Source organism: Stegastes partitus, unplaced genomic scaffold (assembly GCF_000690725.1).
Source record: "Stegastes partitus isolate 25-593 unplaced genomic scaffold, Stegastes_partitus-1.0.2 Scaffold2096, whole genome shotgun sequence".
Taxonomy (NCBI): domain Eukaryota; kingdom Metazoa; phylum Chordata; class Actinopteri; family Pomacentridae; genus Stegastes; species Stegastes partitus.
Window position 1 is genome coordinate 79,976 of NW_007579827.1, and position 23,322 is coordinate 103,297.

General features: G+C 39.9%; 1 protein-coding gene across 1 annotated transcript in view; it reads left to right on the forward strand.

Annotated features, from left to right (window-relative positions):
- Nucleotides 1-16,401, forward strand: part of lmf1 (lipase maturation factor 1) — a 36,261-nt gene extending 19,860 nt beyond the window's left edge. Inside the window, exons 5-11 of the mRNA XM_008303912.1 lie at nt 1,950-2,015; nt 7,418-7,585; nt 9,827-10,007; nt 10,999-11,152; nt 12,686-12,869; nt 13,350-13,462; nt 15,889-16,401. Of these exons, the coding sequence (XP_008302134.1) occupies nt 1,950-2,015; nt 7,418-7,585; nt 9,827-10,007; nt 10,999-11,152; nt 12,686-12,869; nt 13,350-13,462; nt 15,889-16,075 (1,053 nt within the window). The 3' untranslated portion in view covers nt 16,076-16,401. The remainder of the gene's footprint in view (nt 1-1,949; nt 2,016-7,417; nt 7,586-9,826; nt 10,008-10,998; nt 11,153-12,685; nt 12,870-13,349; nt 13,463-15,888) is intronic.
- The last annotated feature ends 6,921 nt before the right edge of the window (nt 16,402-23,322 follow it).

A 23,322-nucleotide genomic window follows, 5' to 3' on the forward strand; every position in this document is an offset into this window, starting at 1 on the left:
GCCATGAAATTTTGCACAGACACTCATAATCCTCACAGGATGGGCCTAGTTTTGGTAATCCCCTGGCTTTTCCTCTGACACTGAGTAAAATTAGTGATAGTAATGTATTAAGATTACAAGTATGTTGGCATAGTTACCGCTGTGTCAGAGTTCAACCTTAAAGAATTACTATCATGCTGTAAACTCATTTGAGCTGATGGTTTCTACACAATTTACATTATGATTATTTGATACTATGATATACACTTTTTTTTTTTTTTTACTGACAAATTACTGCAACTATCAAATGTTCCCAACAAAGTGAGGCTGCCCTGAAATTAAGGCAAGTTTTTTATTATTAGATAAATAATAAAATTGCTTATCAGTCTGCTAATTACCTTCGTTGCCTGCTCTTGCTCCTATACAAAACTTATTCACCATTTTCAACAAAGATCCAAACTACCGATAAAAGTGGCTAAAAGTGTCTAAGCCGCTTCTTAAAACCAACATTTAAGGTTCACGTATAAAAGCCAGGGTTTGTCAAGTGCAGAGGGAAGAGGAGAAGTGAGGTGACAAACGTTCAGGACATTAGAAGAATCATGTTTTTAAGTGTTATTGGATTATATGTAATGTACAAACGAAAGAACATTGACTGATAGTTTAAGTTGCAAATTAATTTAGACACGAAGTTCCCGACATTCATCAAACCAAAGTTCTCTTTAGTCTTCTTGTTCCTCGTGTATCGTTTTCCTCTAATGTATGGTTTTCCTCTAATGCCTCCGTCTCTTTGATCTGTCCTCTTTTTGCCTCTCATTCCTCAGTGTTCTTCCCTCCTTTCTTTCCCTCCTACAACATAACAGTGTGCCCTGATTGTGAGTGATGGTGAAAATCTTATATTCTACTAAAGTTGCAAGTGTTGCAAACTTGAATGGGGAAAAAGATCATTTGCAGCCATCATATTAAAATTTAGGGCTGCAAGGTGGCTCGGTGGTTAGCACTGTTGCCTCGCAGCAAGAAGGTCACCGGTTTGTGTCCTGGTAAGAACACTAGGGATCTTTCTGCATGGAGTTTGCATGTTCTTCCCATGCAGCGTGGGTTCTCTCCGGGTTCTCCGGCTTCCTCCCACACAGTCCAAAAACATGTTGAGGTTAATTGTTGATTCTAAATTGTCTGTAGGTGTGAATGTGAGTGTGCTTGGTTGTCTGTCTCTAAGTGTAGCCCTGTGATAGACTGGCGACCTGTCCAGGGTGTCCCCTGCCTTCATCCTAAGTCAGCTGGGATAGACTCCAGTCCCCCATGACCCTAGTGAGGCACAGTCTATAGATAATGGATGGATGAATATTAAAATTTAGTCCCCACATTTGGTGTTCAAATACAACAATAGAGTCAAAAATAATCAAATCAACTAAATACTGAACATTTTCAGCTCACCACTTGTCTTTTTTCTCGATCTTGGCAGGAGCATAATTGTAAGCGTCATTAATGAAAGTCATTCATTAATAGAGATAAATGTTTTGCTCCAGTGAATGTTAAAATTGTCAAATTGCACTCTGACTTTGAAACCGTTCCTTGACTTTTATGCTTGTCTTTAGCTGTCGTCTTACCTAAAACATGGTTCAACTGATTATACATAGATTCCTTTATTATTTAGCAGAATCCAGTTCGTGAAATAATGTAATTTTATGATTTACTGTCTTCAGGTAATTCTTTGAGAATGTTCTTGCTTTCATGTGCTTTTGACTAAATGTGTAGACGTCCATTGAAGTGTCCACCTGAGCGACGGTCTTTCCTCTCAGGCCCCACAAGCTAAATGTGTGATTTTATTGACTGTAGTTATAATCAGATTTGCTAATGTGCTGTAGATGGTTGCTTATTTACATGATTTACAGCCCATGCAGCTGTTGCTGGAAGGTTTGAAGGTATTACAAAGATTCGTCGTAAAAGATATTTTTTTTTTCTGTCTTTTTCAGGGTCTTATTAAAATCAGAGGCGACAAATGCTGGAGAGACCTCACCTGCATGGACTACCATTACGAGGTGTGTGTACAGAATGTTGTGTATTGAATGGACTGTGTGTCTTTTTAATTAATTGATCGTTCATGTTGTGTCATGCTATTAATTTAGTCAGTTTGCGTTGGTGATGGTGATCACTTTCAATCTCCTGCTACACATTAATGACTTGATTGAACTCAACCCCTTTTTGAACATGTGCTCCTTTCGTTAATCTGACGACAACTAAATGTATCAGCTTCATGTCTGAATGAGCGGCCTGTTAAATAGAAGTTAGGATGGCTATCGTACCAGGTAGGATCTAGTAACGTCTACGCTGCATTTTTAACGCGGCACAAATCTGAACTAGTATATGCTTGCATGATTTTGAGGTCCATAATTTGTAATCTTGTTTTCATAAGGATCAAAACTAACATTGATTTAGTCATGTTTTGGAAAACACAAAAGCAGGAGAAATGTTTTTACCTGTATATTAGCTGCTAAATACTCCACTGTAGCTAGTTGCTGACTTGCAGTTATGGCAGGCAGCACATGTTGAGTCTTGTCTTAACCAAGATGTTGCATGCTATAAAACAATAAGCTAGAAATCACTACGACACCTACTCTGCACATGAGGAAAGGTACAGAGTTTGGTGATAATTCTTTGCAACAATAAGTGACCCTTTTCTCAGGAGACATCCCTCTGATCCATTTCTAACATAAGCATATTGACTAGAGCACCTTTAAGACACACTGCCTTTAGGAAGGCTTCTCTATTTTCTATGGTAGTACACTTTTCTCAGTATAAAATCCCAGGGCTGTTAGCCAATCTCTGGGAAATATAGCACAAAAAAACACTGCAGTAATGAACCCTTAAGAACCAAAGACTTCACCAAAGCTATCACTTACATGTGTAGAGTTCACTTGTTGCAGCGCAGTCTTGTTGTAATTTATTCTTAAGACTGCGTGATTAGCAAAACCAGACCAGTTTCTGAGTTTCCCAAAGGCCTGTTTCCTTTGACAGTCTGAGCGTCTAAGACCGATCCAGTTATGCAAAAACATTGGACGTTTTCCTCATCTCCTGGATGATGACAGGACGGCAATGAACTCACATCAGGCTGACCACACCAGGGCAGCGCATTACGGTAACCGCTGTTGTGGGTGTCAATAAATCAGCCTCTTACACAGAGCGTGAGGTTGTGCATACCCAGTGTTTGTTTTTCCCCCGTGGGACACTCGACCGCCCCGACCCACACCGCTCTGTGTTACCGAGCCGCAGAGGGAGGAGGGCCGCCTTCTGTAATTAACACAGACAGGAATACACCAGCTCCTGTGGGACTAGATGACTGGAGATGACACATACACGTCAAAAAATACTGTGGTGATATTGTCCCTGTTTGAAATACAATGGGAACGGAGTACAGGCTGTAATACACTGGCTCCTGTGGGACTTGATAGCGGGTCCCGTGTTGGGTTGTAATGCGTTTGACTTATGGAGGCAAATTAGGGATTGTGTACTTCATGTATGAGTTGAAACATTTCGCTTTCCTTCGTTTTTTATTTTAGTTTGGGAAAAGTTTTCTTTTGGTTTTTCTGGTACTCTGGATTGTAAATCTAATTCCCAGATTTTCCCACAGTTTTAGCATTACTAAAGCCATGCAGAGCATTAGACCAGTGGCGCTCTAGCTCGAGGGTTTGTGAGAGGAAATATGAGATCGCATCTCGTCCACTGTTGGTTATATTCAAAATATTGAACTGTTGCATATATTATTTGATCAAATTTAATGTCCTGTACATGGAAAATCCATCATTGCTTGAACTGTTCTCCACTGGGCGCATTATGATGCTAGGCTACGTGCACATTGGTTTTATAAGGAGTTGTGAGCCGAAGGATGGGCAGTACATCCACCACAGAACATGAATAGTAAAATTACAGGTAATAAAATGCAACAGAACAATATCAGAATGGTCACCTCGATTTTTGTAGTGACAACATATATTAGCAATGTTTTCAGTGAACCTGCAGACAACACTGTATGCTGTATAATTAGATATGCATGATACTGGATTTTTGCCAATATCTGATATTTCCCAACTTATTTTGGCCGATTGCAAAACATATGCATGTATTTGTTTTTTCCATGTAGTTGCAGAAAACATCAAGTCTCTCTTGTGGTAAAGTTGAGATATTTTTAAGCCTGATCTTAGCGTGGCCACTGGCAGGTCAGACCACAGAAAAACATGAGGAAAAACAGCATTAGATCAGGCATGCTTACATTTGTTACTTAGCATCACCGCACTGCTTTATGTACTCACAATCGTCTGGTGGCGTCAAACGTCATGTCCATTTTTGGCACCCCTGCTGACCCTTTTTCAAATTAATGAATATAATTATACAATCTAATATCAACAACATTGATGCAGCCATGTTTAATTAGGACTAATAAAGGCTTATCTTTTATTCCTCTAAGAGTTATATTCATAATAAAATGCACCCTCGATTGAGTACGTACAGTTTAACCATTCAAATTTACAGTGTTAACTATTCTGGTATGACCAGTAGCTCATCATAGCGAATGCTAGCATATAATACTGTTGCACAACATTAAAAGGTTAATTCACTGAATTTGCTGCTGTTCTCCTGTTTTGCTGCTACATAGCACATTCTTCTGAGCACTTGTGTATTATTTTAGTTATTCCCAATGAGGAGAGATTCATTCATTCATTCATTCATTCATTCATTCATTCATTCATTCATTCATTCATTCATTCATTCATTCATTCTTTTACCAGGTAAGTTAGTTGAGAACTGGTTCTCATTTTCAATACTGACCTGGTCAGGAGGCGGCATACAAACAAGACGAACAACAAAAACAGATTACATGTACAGCAAATCACACAATATTACAAAACAAATTGCACAAAGGCTTGTAAAATAGAGAAGCTAAAAACAGGTGCAGTGGTCTTGAAGTGTTATTCTAGCTGATTTGTTCAACGAGAGCAGTATGTACGAGGTGAGTTTTAGGGATTGTTGCAAAGAGTTCCAGACATTAGCAGCAGAAAACTGGAATGAGGATCGACGGAGAGTGGTACGGACTTTGGGAATGTTGAGGTTAATGAGACTGTTAGAACGAAGGGTATGGGTGGAGCTATGAATGGTAAGTAATGATCGCAGAGATGGTGGTGTTTTACCAATGAGGGTTTTTGTATACAGAAACCAGTGTAATTGTCTATGGGATTGAAGAGAGGGCCAGTTCACCAGTGAGTACAAACTGCAGTGGTTTGTGTTGTAAGGAGCTCCGGTAATAAAGCGGATGGCAGAGTGGTAGATAGTGTCTAATTTATGGAGGAGGGTTTTTGAAGCGGAACTGTATAATACATCACTATAATCAAATAATGGAGGGATTGCCATTTTAACAAGAAGGAATTTGGCGGGGTGCGTGAATGAAGATTTGTTACGGTAGAGAAAGCTGATTCTGGATTTAACTTTGGAGAGGAGAGTACTGATGTGTTTCAAATGAGAGTGAACAATCAAGCCAAATTCCCAGATACTTATAGCAGGACAAATTGAATCTCAGTGCCATTCAGTAGGAAGAGTTTGATCGGCTATTCAATTTGTGGGAGGTTTCTGTTGAAGACCATGCATTTGGGTTTGCTTATGGTTAGTGACAGAAGGAGACGGAAAAAGCATGCTGAATGTTAATGCAACTGATGTGTAGCGCAGACAGGGCAGTGTGGAGGGAGAAAATAGATGTATAGACAATGGTGTCATCAGCGTACAGATTAATGTGAAAATTGTTTACAGCATGGGTTATATTGTTGATGTAAATGTCAAAGAGTGTTGAACCAAGTATTGAACCCTGTGGGACTCCTTTGTGACCTGGTAAAAGGTCTAAGACAAGACCCTCCACCCTCACTGACTGCATGCGCCCAGGACATAGCTTCTGAACCAGCTTACACAATTCTTGGACAAACCAATATTTCATAACCTTTCCAACAGAATGGAGTGGTCGACAGAGTCAAATGCCTTAGCCAAGTCTACAAAAACAGTTGCACAATATTGTCTGTTGGCAATGGCACGCAATATCATTTACATCTCACACTTTTACTGTGGCAGTTTTAAGCACTTCCCATTTGAAATCCATGAAATGTTCAGAAAGGTGCCTGTTTTCACTCCTTTTCAGGCAACTGGATTTATCACCCTGAAAAGGAAAGAAAATGGAGGAGAAGCCTGTTCTTGACTGGTCTTTTTATCCTGAGTGATGCTAACCTATCATACAAAAGTAGTTGGAATATGTTCAGATATGGTGTCCTTCATCCCAGCATTTCATCAAAGAGGCACTCCCCAGTATGCCTTATATCCTTACACTACTTTTTAACATCAGCATTTAATTTAATGCTGGAATCGCTGTGTGGCCACTGTGGCTGACAAAAGCTGCAGACTCCTGCTTTAACTACACTCTGAATTAAACTCTGAAATAAATGCCTGCAGCTGGGATTTTTAGTAACATGCTGACATGTATTTTAGGTTAGTGTACCAGAAAATGTGTTGTCACCTGACAAATCATCTTACAATGCGGAGCTTATTCCGTGCTGGGTCAGTTCCCCCCCGACCTGGTCCAATTTCAGCTGTCAACAGCTCTAAAGGCTAATGTAGATTTACACGCACACACGGCGCACCGGAAGCCACTGGCGCCAGGTGAAGCCTTATTAACCCCCTCTGACACACTGCTCCCTTTCAAATCTGCTGAGGAACTGCAGATCTCCGCCTGTCCCGGCTCTCGGGGGGCTGTGTAGGTGTGTTTCGGCATAGTTGGCGTTTTGTTTGCCTTGGTCTGTTTGTCGTAACGCTGTTAGTTTGCAGACCATGTGGGGTTGTTTGGTCGTCTGAGGTTGCAGGCTCCCTTCCCTTGGATTTCCAGGTGTGTTTTGGTAAGCTACAGGTCAAATAACCCCCTTTTTTTCCCTCCTCTATTCCATGAAAACAATTAGAGTATAGATTACGTTGCCAGCTGTCTTGTTTTCTTTGTTGCTCCACCTATTTCTGTGCTGTATTTATTTTTCACCGCCTTACCTGACACTGTTTGCAGCTATTACACGGTTTGCATGCAGCCACCTCACGCTCACACACACGTTTACTCACACAAACAGTGCACGCTGCTGTATGAAACCTCTGAGTGTGCGTAGGTAGGGTTCATTTAAATGAAGTTCCATCTTTATTTAGACATGGAAACGTTTCCCTCAAGGTGTGGCACCATAAATTACTCTCCATCCCACTCTGAGACAAGAGTTAGTGCCAAAGTAAAGCAGAGAAATCTTCCACCTTTAGCAGCAGGAGCAAGTTTTGAAAACGCAGAGCAGACACATAATCAAATGCATAAATTCATCAAAAAATACTTAAATAAAGATCATGAAAGTCTAGAAAATACTTGTCCTTTATCTCTCTCCAGACCCAGCCAGTTCCCAACCCCATGTCCTACTACATGCATCGCTCTCCCTGGTGGTTCCATCGCTTCGAGACATTGTCCAACCACTTCATCGAGCTCATTGTCCCGTTCTTCACCTTCCTGGGCAGGCGGATGTGCATCGTGAATGGAGCGATCCAGATCCTTTTCCAGGTAACCGACACTGTTCACCACCTGATAATAACAGACACTGGTACGGAAAATATTCAATAAATTATTTGGTAGGAGTTGGTTCATTGAGATCAAACAAAGATCGATCACTTATTTTATTTTCATTTTGTATTATTTTTTAGTTAATTCAGCAGTTGCAAATCTAGCACATATTGAAAAGCTCTACCTACTAATGAGTCAGCAACACTTGGTGGTTTTTACTTTTCTGGCTGTCCAGTGTAGCGCCTGTCTGTTTTTTTTTTTCAGGTGTGTGCACATTGAAATGCTGTTGCTATGATACACCATCAAAACTCAGTGCACAAACTAGCTTTTTTGTTTTGTGATCATTTGTGGAAACTTTTAAACTGAACTGAGTCAGGCTTTGCTTAAACTGTAGTGCTTACTGTAGCTGAGCAATGACTTCAGCCAAAAATCATGACATCAGAAATTAGTGAGTAATAGGGAAGAATAGCATCTGTTACACTACATTGAAATAAACTGAAAAACAGACATTTAATTTCAGTGTAGGTGTCACAGATTATGCCAATAAATCATAGTAGTCCGAAGGTGATATATGATGGAAATGTAAAAACACTTGTGTTTGTTTAATGTATTATTTAGTACTCCAGAAATGATATGACGTGTTCATCTGCTGCTATTTATTTATTTTTAATTTGTCTTATTTAGATTTCTTTTCTCCAAATGTCCAGTTTGTGCATAAAAACCTACACCTCAGGTTTATATGTGCATATTGAAAATGCATGTAAAGGTAGATAAAAGAAGTCAGAAGCTCAATGGAATTGCACTTTAATCCAATTATTGCTTTCCGTGTCTTTGAGATCACATGTGATGTTAATTTCATCATGTGTATGTGTGTGTGCAACCCAAAGTTTGTAATGTGCAGACTGCACATACGCTACAAAGACAAATGGTACTCAAATGCTTTGAAGAGAGGAGGTTTTCCATCATCCACATGTTTATATTTCATCATTAACCGAGCTGTAACTTAAGTAGTCGCTGCCAGATTTGCTTTGAGATGTACATGCCTTCCACCGACGGAGCCCAAACACAGAAAGGAAGTTTTAAATTCTCCAGAAATCCTTTGCTACATCCACCAACTGTGCTTATGATGGGTAGGCAACAACCTCCATTTGCAGGACTGCCCCACAGCGCTTGGCACACCTCAGGAATAATCAGTGACACGGAGCTACAGGCCAATCTCTAACTAGCTGCTATATCCTGTTGCCTAAAAAGTGCAAAGTCACAGCCAGCATTTCAGAAACATCCCCAGGAGCCGTGTGTGTTTTTCTGTGTTCAATGTGAGAGGCAATGCAATGCAACTCTACAGTATTTTTAAACAACCAAACACTGAATCTGTTCAACCAAAACATTCAGAAGCTCCAAAAACCGGAACAGCAGCAATGAAACACCACAAACACAGGAATGTGAGTGAGGGTGAGTTTAAATGTACTCTATGTAGGGGACACAACTTAGAACATTATTATTACATTAACAGGTTTATTGGCTGATGTACAGGGTCGTTTTATTGCATTTATTAGCTTTATCTGTCACTGTATACTCAAATTAAATTTGTGCATCATGTGCAGTGTGTGCCAGAGCTCATGCATGTCACATTAGTCTGGTTCTAAAAAAAAGAACCCTATTTTATATGACTTGATTTTTGGAGCTTTCTTCATGTTAGCAAATGCTGATCTACAAGAAGTGCCTTTATTTACTCTCAGCTTGACTATCTCAGGATCCAGCAGGGCTCTTTCCAGTTGATACCTTCCTACACTGGCTTTCAAACTGATTTAAAATTTTATTGCACCTGAATACGTTAGTATTCCAAAGTAGATCATGATTTATTCACCTAATATGTGCCCATCTGATCACTGAGATCTGCAGACAGAACCCTGCTGGTTATTCCCAATTTGTGACCAAGGGTCACGGGGCATCTGCTATTAGAGCTCCCCCAGTATATTAAACCCTGCATACTGAACTCAGACACACTAAGTCTCTGGCTTCTTTTAAATCTGTCCTTAATGCTTTTCTCATTGTGAAAACTTTGATTATTCATTTTACTGTCTCTACTTCCTCTGTGCTCATCTCCCTTGGCTTCATTCAGAATTCTCTCCCAGATCTGGTTTTATTCTTTGTGAAGTGCTTCGTACAACTGTAAAAAGAAAACACGTCATTTTTATTGTAACTATGACCTTTCTTCCTGCTTTGTCTTTTGGCCTGTAGGTGGTTTTAATAGTGAGTGGGAACCTGAGTTTTCTGAACTGGCTGACCATTGTTCCCAGTTTGGCCTGCTTTGATGATGCATCACTGGGCTTCCTGTTTCGCTCCGGATCAGGAGCCAAGAAGACGGTGCTGGAGATACAGAATGAGGATGCAGCTGGTCGCACTGTAAAACCTAACAGAGGTATTCAGATTCTAAGCTTTAAAAGAAAATGGTATCTTAGTTTGAAATGAGTCATTAGATTTACAACAAAGGTTCACACACAATGTGCTGGGTATAGTTAAAATATAACATTAGGGCTGCGATGGTAGAGGGTCTGGCCATACTGGGGAGGGAATTATGGGAATATAAGGGATTAGCACTTGGACAGCTGAGTAGCTGGGAAATGCATGACATATGGTTTATTGGAATTTAAAGTGATGCCGCTTATATTTTTACAATACAGACCGTTTAAAATGCAGTAAAAGTGTGAGAGTGGCCCCTCCCTAATTGGTCTCATTGGACCCATTAGTGTCTTTACTTTATTGTAGGATGTTGAATATAAAATAGCGTCGTAGCCGAAGCGTGAGCGTGTTTTAATCATTTGAGCAGACCTGGAGAGTTGGTCGCAGTGAGAAAAAGTTTTATTTGGATTATGTTGATGTCTTTAACATGCGTGGGATAAGCAGGCAGACACAGGTAGGAAGGAACTGACGCAGACTCCGCCAACGTTTGTCAATACCAGGAATCCCATGATCTAACAGTCCAAACCTTTTTCCACAGCGATCACACACACACAGTGGGTTCTACTGTTAGCAGCGCTGACTCCGACACGCCCCTCCCTCCCCTGCCTCAATAGGCCGGACGCTAACAACTATGTCACCTTGATTTAAGCTGTAATCACAGTTTTTCCTCCGGCTGCTCAGTTTCATTTTGAAAATTCGCCTTGGGATGCATTATTTCTCTTAAAGTCAACAACATTTAACAAGTAAACAAACAGTGCAGCAGCTCCTGTAGGCTAGACGTGAGCAGCGACATGCATCGCTCTGTGCAGTTTCATTAAATTTTACTCGGAGCCATGTCCAGATAAAGTGCATGACTGACAGAACTGAGCTCAAACAACCCACAAACTATCTTCTGTAATTATATTAAAATGCAAATCGCAGTTTTGTCATTCTCTCTTTGTGTGTGTCAGGTATGTTGATTCGTCGGGTGGTGAACATTTCTGTGGGCGTTCTGATCGGCTTCCTGAGCGTCCCCGTGGTGATGAACCTGCTGAGCTCCAGGCAGGTGATGAACACCTCCTTCGACCCGCTGCGCATCGTCAACACCTACGGGGCCTTCGGCAGGTACGGTCAGGGGTCACGAAGGTCACGGAGGTCACAGAGGTCAGGAAGTTGGGGCTTTTTGTGCTGCAGGCCTGTTTGTATTGAATCACTGGAGAGTTTTAGTTCACTGCATCCTTAGCAGTCATTACATGCATCAGTGATCGGTGTTGGAAAGTGCTTTTACTTGAGTTTTATACTTTATACTATTTTAGTGGGAAATGTATGTTTGTGTTACTCCACTAAGTTTGTTTGACACCTGCAGTTGCCCCAAATTTTATGATTCTAGCTTCTAAAACAGGATAATAGACTGTCTCACTTATTATAATATTAATTTTTTTGTTGGTAATTTTAAGGTGTGGAATATTAACAAGCATTGTGGTACAAGCACTTAGGTCTTCATGGTGTAATGTTTCATTTGTGGTGCTTTGGAGTTTCTTTTATTTAAGCCTACCTACACTGAAATAAATGGAGTGGGCAAAACATTAGATAGACAGAGTACCAGTCTAATGCAGTACAGTTCAACAGTACCTAAAACTGCAGCCTTCAAAGTGACCTAAAAGTTGAATCAACATGATTCAGTTTCAACAAAATTTGAACACTTTTGCCTTCGTGAAAGGTCGAATTTAGTGCAGGACTGTATTAAACTAAGTGTAATCATATTAAAAATAATAGAAAAATACAAAAATTACTTCCAAATCAACCAATGACAACAGTGGAAACCATAATCTAATCATATATAAAATATGTGAGTCTCAGGGGCCATTCTACTCCATTTAGTACATTTAATACTTGGAATCTTTTCCTTGTTTACACTTTTGTGCTTTACTTACAGTAAATAGCATTTTTTTATGTAGAACTTCTGCTTGTAACAAATATTTCTACTGACCAAAGTATAGGATCTGTTTGGGATTGATATCTTTTTGTCGTTAGTCTCAGTTGGCCGTTGTATTACTTCTGAATTTTCCCTTGTGGTGGTGAATTCTCCTTCTCATTTAGCATTGTCTTCCCAAGCTGAAGGAAGTTCTTAGTTGTTGTGAAACTGTAGTTGTTCAAATTTCACATTAGCTTTAAGGGCTTGTACCCATTTTGGCTGAAAAGATTTAAAGTGTATTTTTGACCTTGTAAACATCAGAATCTCATCAGAGTGCAAAAAAAGATGAAAAAAAACTTTTGTTTGGGGTGCTTTCCTTTGTTGAAAAAAATAAATCAATAAAGGAGTCCTGGGTGCTGAAGACGAGCTACATATTATTCTGTAGCCATCAATTAGCTTGTCAGTATTTATCCAATTGTTGTACAGAACCACTGAATGTAAAACCTACGAGACATGTTGATGTATTTGTGTGAGGTCAGATCCAATCTGCGTTTCATTAGAAAAACTGAGCCGATTCCCTTTTAATATGTGGCTGCAACACATAATTACATGTAGCCTATTTGCTGTATGATGCATATTCTAATTCCATCATTAGACCTTTGATGTGAGAGCGTGTGCTCGTAAAAGCAAAGTATTTAATCTTGTTTTTCCGCTTTGCCCTGATTCTGTTCTCCTCTGATCAGCATCACTAAGGAGCGTACCGAGGTGATTTTCCAGGGCACCCTGAGCCCAGATCCCAAAGACCCCGAGGCTGTCTGGGAGGAGTATCAGTTCCTGTGTAAACCAGGAGACATTTACCGACGACCGTGCCTCATATCGCCGTACCACTACCGGCTGGACTGGCTCATGTGGTTCGCAGCCTTCCAGGTGAGGATTGATACACAACCAGAGTAGGAACATGGTAGCCCAGTTTTTCAATAAACTAATTACCCTCGTATAAATGGAAAATTCTCTTTTTCATCACTATTGTGGCTTTTTTCATGCAAATGGAATTTAATTAGTGTGAAAAAGCGTTAGCATGCTATGTGGGACACGAGAGGGCAGCAGTTCCATGTAGTTACTCTAATCTGTCTCTTCTTCAGCCTCTATCTGGTAATCTTTTGCTGTCTGTGTTTCTGTTTCTTGCTTTCACTCTCATAACTGTCTCCTCTTTTCTCACACACACACTCTTTCTCTCTTCATCTTTAAGTTTTTAATCCTCGTTTTTGGTTTTACCTCTCTGCGCGTCCTGTTTCTGCCTTTTTTTGAAAACTCTTCCATCCCCACATTTATGTCTGTCTGTGTTGTTCTTTCCTCGCCCTTATCTTCCGTTAACCTCTAACACATTGTTTCCATGTGTTCCCACAGACCTATGAGCAGAGTGAGTGGGTGATCCACATCGCGGGACGTCTGCTGTCCAACGACAGCTCCGTCCTCTCGCTGCTTGACCACAACCCCTTCCACGGCAGGGACCCACCCAGGTAAACATGAGGCACACGGTCGGCACCAACATCACCAACATGCTCCTATTGCTTAAAGTTCTTCAGTTTTTAGCGTGTATCTGTCCTATTAACACTGGAGCTCTGGTACACACATTTAGCTGTCAGTCATTAAATGTGTGTCGCATGGATCAGAAAAATTCCAACCCCAGACTCTCACTAGTGATTATTCTCTGTCCTGTAGCCCCCTCTGGTGAAGCAAAGATCAGATCAAATCTTTATTCACTCACATAGAAAACCTGACTTGTTTGCAGTGCATTTGTTAGGACAATATATACATATATTTTCCAAAAAAGTAGCATTATATATCTAGATAAGTAATAGTTTATATGCATGTGATTTGAGTTCTCTTGTGCTCAAGTGCCTGCTATCATCAGAAATCATTTCAGCTGCTAGCGATCAATATGAACTGAGAGATTCTGGCTTACTAGGGAGTTTTCTGAAGATTTTCAAGTCCCGTATTTGTCAGAATTGTAGAAATTACTGCAAATAATGCTTTAATGGAGCAATGCAATCCATGTAACAATTGAGGTGAGGTATGGACTAATCTTACGTCTGCTGTATTGTTCATGCTTAAAACTTATTTTGGTTTTCAATATTTAGTGATACATTGATTTACAAACACATATATGGTTGTAGTTTTTGTAACTTCATTATTTTATTTCTCTGCATTTTGTTGATGCCTGTAAAATAAGTAGGAAGCTCATGCTTTTAGATTGTATTACTTTATAAATAGAGATGAAATAAGAGGAGAGGAAAGAGAAGTCTGCTGCTGGACATTCTGATGTTGGCAGACTCAGTACATCAGAGAAATCGTATGATGAGCTTTTAATGTCTCACTGATTGATTTTTATGTTTTTTATCTTTTTTTTTTTTGGCTTGCATCCTTGATAAACCCCAGAAAACAGAAAAACATCCTAATCTGATGCAGAATCAGGCTACTGAACCCAAAAATTAATTTGCAGCTCATCCAGTTCACGTGCGTAACATCAAAGCATAAAAGCAAAACAGTTGTGTGTTGGAAGCAATGAGGGAACAACAAGCAGCAGCAAAAAAGGTACAAGAATTTGTTATCGTTTATATAAGTAATAATTAATATAGATAAATAAACAAATAAGTTCAAAAGGGGCTGCAAGGTGGAGTGGTGTTTAGTATCGTTGCCTCGCAGCAAGAAGGTCGCCGGTTCGCGTCTCGGTGAGGACACCCAGGATCTTTCTGCATGGAGTTTGCATGTTCTCCCCGTGCAGCGTGGGTTCTCTCTGGGTTCTCCGGCTTCCTCCCACAAGTCCAAAAACACGTTGAGGTTAATTGGTGATTCTAAATTGTCCATAGGTGTAAATGTGAGTGTGCTTGGTTGTCTGCCTCTAAGTGTAGCCCTGTGATAGACTGGTGACCTGTCCAGGGTGTCCCCTGCCTTCACCCTGAATCAGCTGGGATAGACTCCAGCCCCCCATGACCCTAGTGAGGATTAAGTGGTGTATGGATACTGGATGGATGGATAGATGGATGGATGGATGGATGGATGGCTGAGTTCAAAAGAATAAAAAGGTCTTCAAGACTAAATGACTGCGGTCAGTGTTTAGGAGTCTGATTGCAGAAAGACTTGGACGAGTGGTTTGTTAGTGCAGGCAATATGTTGGACAGAACTTTCTTTGCCGCCTGCTTCTCCTAAAGGAAGCATAAGATTGTTTTTGTCCCTCCTAGACAATCTGCTAAACCGACAAAGAAATGAAAAAGTTAGAGGAATCATATCAAACAGTATCACAGACACTGAGAGAATCGAAAATTTCCGCATTAAGTGAACCCTTTGTCATCCACACTTCATAATTGACTTCGAGTCGACACCAGACTTGAGTTGAGAGTCAAACACTGTCCCCAGATGCTTATATGTGACGACAATTTGAAGTCTTGAAATGTTCAAATAACAGTTCTGAATTCTATTGCTTCAGCTAACGTGCTATGAATATTATGACACGGAGAACAGTGGTGTGCTTAACTCTGTTTCTGCACTGCAGTCTTTCAGTATCTGCTCCTAAAATCTTCTCTGCAGCTCTGGGATTTTATTATATTTTAAAGTCAAAACAAGTTCGATAAACAGTTTTTATTCTTACGTTTTTGAGTTGGAGTCAAAATAAATCCTCACCTTCATTATTTACTCAAGTCCAGAGTTTTACTTTTGACAGTTTGATAAATACAAGCCTGGCCTCTGATTTACCTTTCTGAGTTAAAGACAATTTTGGCAGCTCCACAACATAAAACACACTGATGGTTAACTGCTATTTTTCAGAACTCAGGTTGAATTAGTTGAAACTCTCTGTCTCTCACTAACAAGTAGAGGTGATGCTGAGGTTAGGAATCTTTGCTTTACGTGAGCTCCGTGTTTTTTTTCTGCATCCATCTCCCTTCAGGTGGGTTCGAGGAGAACATTTCAGATACAAGTTCAGCCAGCCGGGCAGCGCCAACGCTGCACAGGGTAAGTGGTGGATAAGAAAACGTATCGGACTCTACTTTCCTGCTGTGGACCTGGAAGGACTCAGGGGCTACTTCCAGTCCAGGAACTGGCCTCATCCTCACATACCAACACACAGGAGCTAAACTCACGTCCTCTGACGTGACATCAGACTGCAGTGCCAAGAGGAAACCAGAGGAAAGCAGGAGTGGCTTAAAACAGACCATTAAAAGGTCAGTTTCTGTGCTGGAGTTTAACACCACGGATGAAATATTACATCATGAAGATCTGCTTGATACGTTTTTTTTCCCCAAACAATGTGATGGTTTAAGGTTTCAGTCAGAGACGTATCTTCAGTGGTCCTCGATAAGGTGCTTGTTTCCTGACCTTTGTATCTTATAAAACAGTAACTGCCAAATTTTGAACATTTCTATATTAAAAGAAACATCTCTTGAACTGGACGCAGCAGTGATCAATTGTGTTTGCCCTGCTAATTCTTTTTTTCTTCCTCTCTTTATATACAGGCCTGATAGTCTGGCTAACCATCAGTGTTGTGGTCATTGTTCAAAAGAAGTTCTGAACTACACATTACTTGTTGCTTTTTCAGTGCATTTCTCCCTGTAGAAAGGAATTTGTTCTCTACAGGCAACATCGCCTGAGATGCACTCAGGCACAGTCACATAATCGCAGGTTAGCAATATAATGGTAAACCTTACGTATGCTCTTATATCAGCACAGATCCTTATTCTGTTATCGAGGACAAACGTAAGATCTTAGCACATAGGTAACATCTGTGGTGAAAACCTGCCCAAAGATCTCCTCACAGGAAAGTGCAGAGAACGATCAAGGTGGCACTAACACTGCCTCAAAGTAACAGTTGATTATTTGCAGTAATGCGATTGCTGAATTAACGGACAGTGATGCAATACAGACAAATGCAACGTCATCACCCTTGAAACATGAGTCCGTTACAACAGATGGAACATTTCAGACAGGCTGAACATTTTGGGGCTTTTCATGTGTCACTCAGCATCTGAGTTTAAAATATGTCAGCCAAGCCTCCTTAACCTCGTTAACACATCCATATAATCTGTTTTATACGCTAGGTGACACATCATTAGCATTTTAGGCAAACATGCATTCAGACTTCATATGTATCAAACTAATGAAAACAAATCCTCTCAACTTGAAAAGAGCAGAACTTTCTGTATCATCATTGTTGGTTCCAGGTTTGAACTTGTATTGTTGAGTTAATCCCATATCACAACTTTCCATTGTGTAGTTTTACAGTGTTTGAGCAGAGTTGTTGGTGAGCTGGCGTGCTCGAGCTGCAATAAATGGTGAGAGGTGATGAAGTAGATCTGCAAATTCTACAGGAAGCAACAGTGTAGAGGGTACATCTAAGATATTTTAAGGAATAAAGGGAATGTGGGAAAAAAAACATGGGGATGAGTTTTTAGTTTTCCAGAGAAGGACTTTAAAACACATGCAGCATTTTACAGTTAGCAAAGTATTATGACTCAGCTGCTCTTCTGTATCCAGTATGTGATTGAGCTTGTGTCTAATTCTCTCCTTTTTCTTCATTAGTACCTTTCCCTTATCTGGTGACATTGTCAGGTCCGTCTGTATAAATAATGCCATTTCTCAATGCAAAATCTGTGGAGCTGATTTCACTCCTACAGCCCATACCTTCTTTCTTTACACACTGCTAACAGCGTGATGACAGATAATACTAAACATCCAGCTTCCATGCATTCCTTGCTAACTTTAAAGTGCTGCTTTCCTTTCCTCTTCCTCCTCTTCCTTCATCCTGCAGCTGTTTATCACCTCCGTGTTCTTCCTTCTCTTGTCTCATTTGGAGGCTGTTCTTCATCTCTTTAAACACAGTGCAGGTTTATTTTATCATTCCTCTCTTTGTTTTTTTGTTTTTTTTTCTTTCTTTTTGGTCCCTGGAGTCATCTTAAGGCAGCACTGAAAGAAACACAAAAAGCAACCAAACAGTCCTACACAGGATTTATCTTCTTATTGACACATTTTATTTGAAATTCAGGAGCTACAATGTCATATGAAACTAAACCATGAAACAGTAAGTTAAAGGAAATGAAGCAAACTAGACTGATGGTGAAGAGAACATGGAGCTAAAATGAAACAGTATTTTGCGTGTGAGGCAAATGTTTGTGGTTCTGGAGTAACATTTTAGGGATATTCAATGTGGTCTCATGTTGTGAGAAGATGATCTTATGGACTTTTTGATTGTGGTGCGTGACTCCACTGTCTACGATCCTTTTCCAGGAGCTTTTCCAGTAAATTCCGATGAGATCAAATGGTATTTAAAATAGTTAAATGCCTGTCTCTGTTTACAACCAGGGCCCTTGGGTTTGTCACCCACTTCAGCTCAAGGTAAGTTATCATCGCTGTTGGTTCACTGTTGGGTGTCTGAGTGCTCACAGGGGAAAACAATACGACTGTCACCGGGTTCTTTGGTTTTCCTGTCGGGGAGCTCGCTCTCTCCGGCTTTCTCAGCACAATCTCGTTCTTGATTATTGAATCAATGATCACACAAGTCAAGTGTTCATCCTCCGGCTCGGGGGAGAAAACAGGATGAGACAGAGGAAAAGATTGAGAGAGGAGAAAGCTAGACTAAATATTAAAAAAAACTGTTTGGGGATCAAAAGAACAAATTAACGCAATAGTTTGTATCAGTGGTTTTGAGTTAAGACAATCAAGAACCTACACTGACTTAGAGAAATTACCTTTCCTCTACAATCAACTGTGTTTTTAATTCCCAGTTTTAACTCTCTGAAATTGTCCAGGCATGTTAAAACAGAGGAGGGACTTTTAATCCCACAATTAAGTAATTCAACCTTTTTTAAGTTACCTCAACTTGATTTTAGTGTTAAATACATTAACACATAAATTTTGAGTTTAAGTTACACACAATATTGATTTGATACAATTACCAACTCTGTGACATCAACACAACCAATCCAAATAATGTTTGTAACTTAAAGAGTTGATCGAAATCAGTAAATTGGATGTTTTTCTTATCTCGCAACCACTTATTTAATTCAGTAATAGGTTCTTCGAATGACTTTTTGGAGTGTAGGAGAAAAAGTGGCTGATTAAGAAGAAGAGGAGGCAGGAGATGAACTAAGAGATAAGATGGCAAGTAGGGGGCAACGTTTCAGTTATTTTATTCCTTTACTATATATGCTATGTTTTATTTTAACAATTATACCCATGTGAGAGACAGAACTTGTAGTTTTATTATAAGACTATAGAATATAGAGCTTTTCAGGGCCATTTTTGAAGCTATTCAAGCAAAAGTTTAATTAGCTTCTGGCTGAATGAATGATAAGTCAAACAGGACTTATCATTAACTTATACTGGTTAGTAAATGCAACGAGCAGACAAACTAATGTCAAATAAATCCCTCTGTAAAGGAGAAAATACAAAATATGTGAGTGATATGCAACCAGAGAATTCTTCGCTGTCTGTCTCAGTTATACCTCAGCTTTGGCAAGGTTAAAGTTCGAGTTCAGTCTTTCATTCTAGTCCTGTTTTCTTATAGCTGCCTGTGAAATGCATTTTCATATATCAACTAACTTAAAGTTTTTTTTAGTACATTGTTTATTTCATTGTATTTAAATTTCTATAAAGCATTTTGTCTGGAAAATTGGCTTTCACTTTGGAATTTCTAGCTGAATTACTGCTTGAAGCCAGATTTCCATATCTTTTATTGCTGCTGAAATGGTGGCACAAAGGGATTTCCTCAGCAAAGCAGTAATTTGCACTGACAAGTCTTCAATAAGCGTGATTATAGTCTATTTAGATGAATTTCCAAGACACATTAGGCATGCAAATGAAGTCTACTTTACAGCGGGGTCATGGGAAAACGTGCACGAAATCACAAGTGGGTCTTTTGAACCAACCATCATTCTGAAAAACCCAGTTAATAAATTATGTAACGCTGGAATGTAGCATGGTCATGATGAACCACAGAAGCAGCTAAACATGACATGAAAGAGCAAACAAAGAACGAAAAAAAAAAGTCTCGGTGCAAAAACTTTGTGTTGGAGTTTTGCAGGAGTTACAGTAACACAAAGAGGCCATCAGATGGTGCTGTTCTCCAGGTTCTGGGTTCTGTGGCTCATTCTCCCAGATCCACCACTTCAGCGACATTTTCCTCCCCGTAAACCAACCTACAGCATTGTAAGTTGCACAGAACCAATAACATCATTTGTCTTTTCCCCCTTCTATTGTGGTTTGGATGTACAACAGCACAGTAGCCAAGGCTGATCATTATATCTGTGCCTTTTGTTGGACACTGTTGCAATCATCAATCTGCTAATGACAGCAACAGTGTCCACACTTTGGCTTAATCTTCTCTTACTGCCGCACGTCTGTGAGTTTAATTGAACATTCTTTGTACTTAGATTCTGCTTCATCCGTTGGAGATATTTTTCAAAGAGCTGCTTGACTCCTACTGTACCTCCTCAGAATGCGCCATGCATCTCAAATATGAACATCCCCATCCAATTTCTTCCATGTCTCTTGTGCCATGTATCACACAAACAGAGTGTGACACATTTATTAACCTGCCCGTGTGCCACTGTGATCTAGTTGAGAGAGTAGCTGGAGGGGAAAAAAACCCCCAAAACATTCAGCAAATTCATCAGTGTTTGCCTCAGTTCCAGGTCCAACCATGTGAAGCACAGCAAACCATCTGTCTGAACTGATAGTATTAAAAAAAGGCACCAAGTACAAATAGTGATTTGTTTCTGTTTATGTGACACAATGGTTTCTGTATTTTTTGAAGAATGAGCAGTCACACTGTGGCTGACAAAGTTATTTCCACCTTGCTTGCCTCTTAGATAAATACTCTGTCACCCCAGCATTGTGATGGAGGTGGTACAATATAGTGAATCAATTCTCCGGAGAATGAACGTTCGCTTCGACTACCGCTAGTCTGTGGGGCCCCGTTTTCGATGAAAAAGGAATTATGTTAAAGATACACTAAGAGCGGTGTTTCCTTCTATTTAGTTTAACACAGCTTCATAGACTGGACATAAAAGATAGCGGTAAACACCATGATGTCACACTATGGATCGTAGAATACACTTTAATAATGGGTGAGCAACACCCTGAAACATACCCGGCTTTATCGTCTATTTTTCTCTAAATGGAGCCAAAATGTACAAAATTAACACCATGCTGTATTGAAGGGGACGTAGAACTACGATTAAGGACATAAATTTATAAGGAAGGTGTTTCCTAAGGGAATAAATCAAGTGAGAATAAAGGCCATTTTCTCATAGACTTGTATACAAATAGACCTTTGTTTGCAATCAGAGGAGTCGCCCCCTGCTGGCTGTTAAACAGAATGCGGGTTTAAGATGCAACGATGCTATCTACACTGGGGTATGAACTTATTTAGAATTATTTCTCAACGTCAAACTGAAAATCCTTCCCTTAATTACTCATCCAGTGCTCCTTATATAATGCGGAATTGGCACACTCAGATTCAGCAGCAAGGTCGGTGTTATGTGTGGTTTTATTCTACAACAGGAATGCTAATACTGCTAAGAATGGCTCTACACATTAATGCTCATTGCAAGATGATTCACAGCATAGTTTTGCTAGTTGGCAACATAGGCGTCTTTGTTGATATAAATAAAAGGAAAGGATAATTAATGTTTGTGTTCTGATTGATTATTCTGAATCAGTCATCTAGTTGATTCACAATAACTCTGGCATTTTGCAGTCCTTCTTAAAAGCCATTATCACCAGTTTGTTACTGTTGACCACCAGTGACAAACCTCCTGTAATGTTTGGGCCAAAATGTCAAATTTGTCTCTACTGACCACGCTGGCAGTTTCCCACCACGGTTTACCAGCAGTGCAAAACCTTCTTGTAACCTTCTTTTAACCAACAAGTTTGGCATTAGTAGTAACACTGTCTGCATAAGGTTCGGTATTATTCATTGTTTTCAAGGTTTCTAGTAATATATCTTGGGAAAAGTTACTGTGTATCATATATATTTGATTATCGGCAACTTTGTGGAAACTTTTTGCAGCTAATTTGCATCAAATTCACATTTCATGCAGTTTTTATATCACAAAACTGATTTTCACAACTTTCTCAGTACCTGTATTGGTTTCCTTTGTATGCTTTTCCTCCCTCCCACAGTTTAAAGACATGAAAAGTGCCACTGAAGTCCAGAAGTTTCCCACAAGTTTTGTAAGGATAATCTAGCTTTGTGGTTTCCAACGTTTTTACGACTTTTTAAACTCTTTAAACATTACCTCTGTTAATGCTTCAATTAAATCAGTCTAATGCCATTATACAGCGAAATCATCCGTCTGCTAGCGACCGCAAAGGTGTTCATAATAGGTCTAAATCTTCTCTGACTGCTATGTATCTGTGAATTTAATTAAACGTTTTTTGTCCTTAGATTCTGCTCATCTGTTGGAGATATTTTTCAAAGAGCTGTCTGACTCATACTGTACCTTCTCAGTATGTGCAGTGCATTTTAAAAATATACATCTCTGTCCAATTTCTTTCATATCTCTTGTGCTGCATATCAAAAGAGTGTGACACATTTAATAACCTGCCCATGCCATTGTGCTCTAGTTGAGAGAGTAGCTGGACACATATGAATGTATTCTGATTACCAAACATCCCCATCAACCCCTAACAAGCATTCTTGCAACATAATAAGCCTTAAAAATTAGCCTTAAAAATGAAAAGCTTCTATCTAGTATCATATTGTTGTGCCAACATCTAAACCAATCAGCTATTAGACCAGGCAAGAGCCAGGTGTTTCCCATCATGCCCTGAGGCCTTGCTGTCGCTGGAGAGCAGCCGTGGTGTCTGGCTTCAAAAACCTGCAGCTGCTTTCATCTCGTAACATCAGAGCAAGTTGGGATCAAGTCACAGAAATCTAGGCACAGATGATTGCAGATGATCGATTGCATTTATTGTCTGATTGTTTTGCACGTTGCCACGACAACAGTTTGTCAGCAGACCTTGGTATAGTTTCTGTACAGACTGTCAGATTATATCAGTCAAAGGCCGACTATTTAATATCTGTACTTCTTGATTCAAATATAGGCCTCTGTCTGTATGTAGAAATGTTTTGTCTGTCACTTTAACTGGTGAACACGCATGGCAAACCCTCGAAAACCCCAGACGTCCGTATCCTAAAAAAATCCCAATTTAACCCCTGACTGGAAGTGATATGAAGCGACAGTCTATATACGGAAGCTAAATAAGCAGCTCCCTTAATCAGCGTGGCTGTAGATGGGACCTCAATTACAACATCAGTACTGGATGGGTGTGTGTGCTCCCCCTGTTGTTTGCAGCTCATTGGTTTTGACATTGCACCACTCGC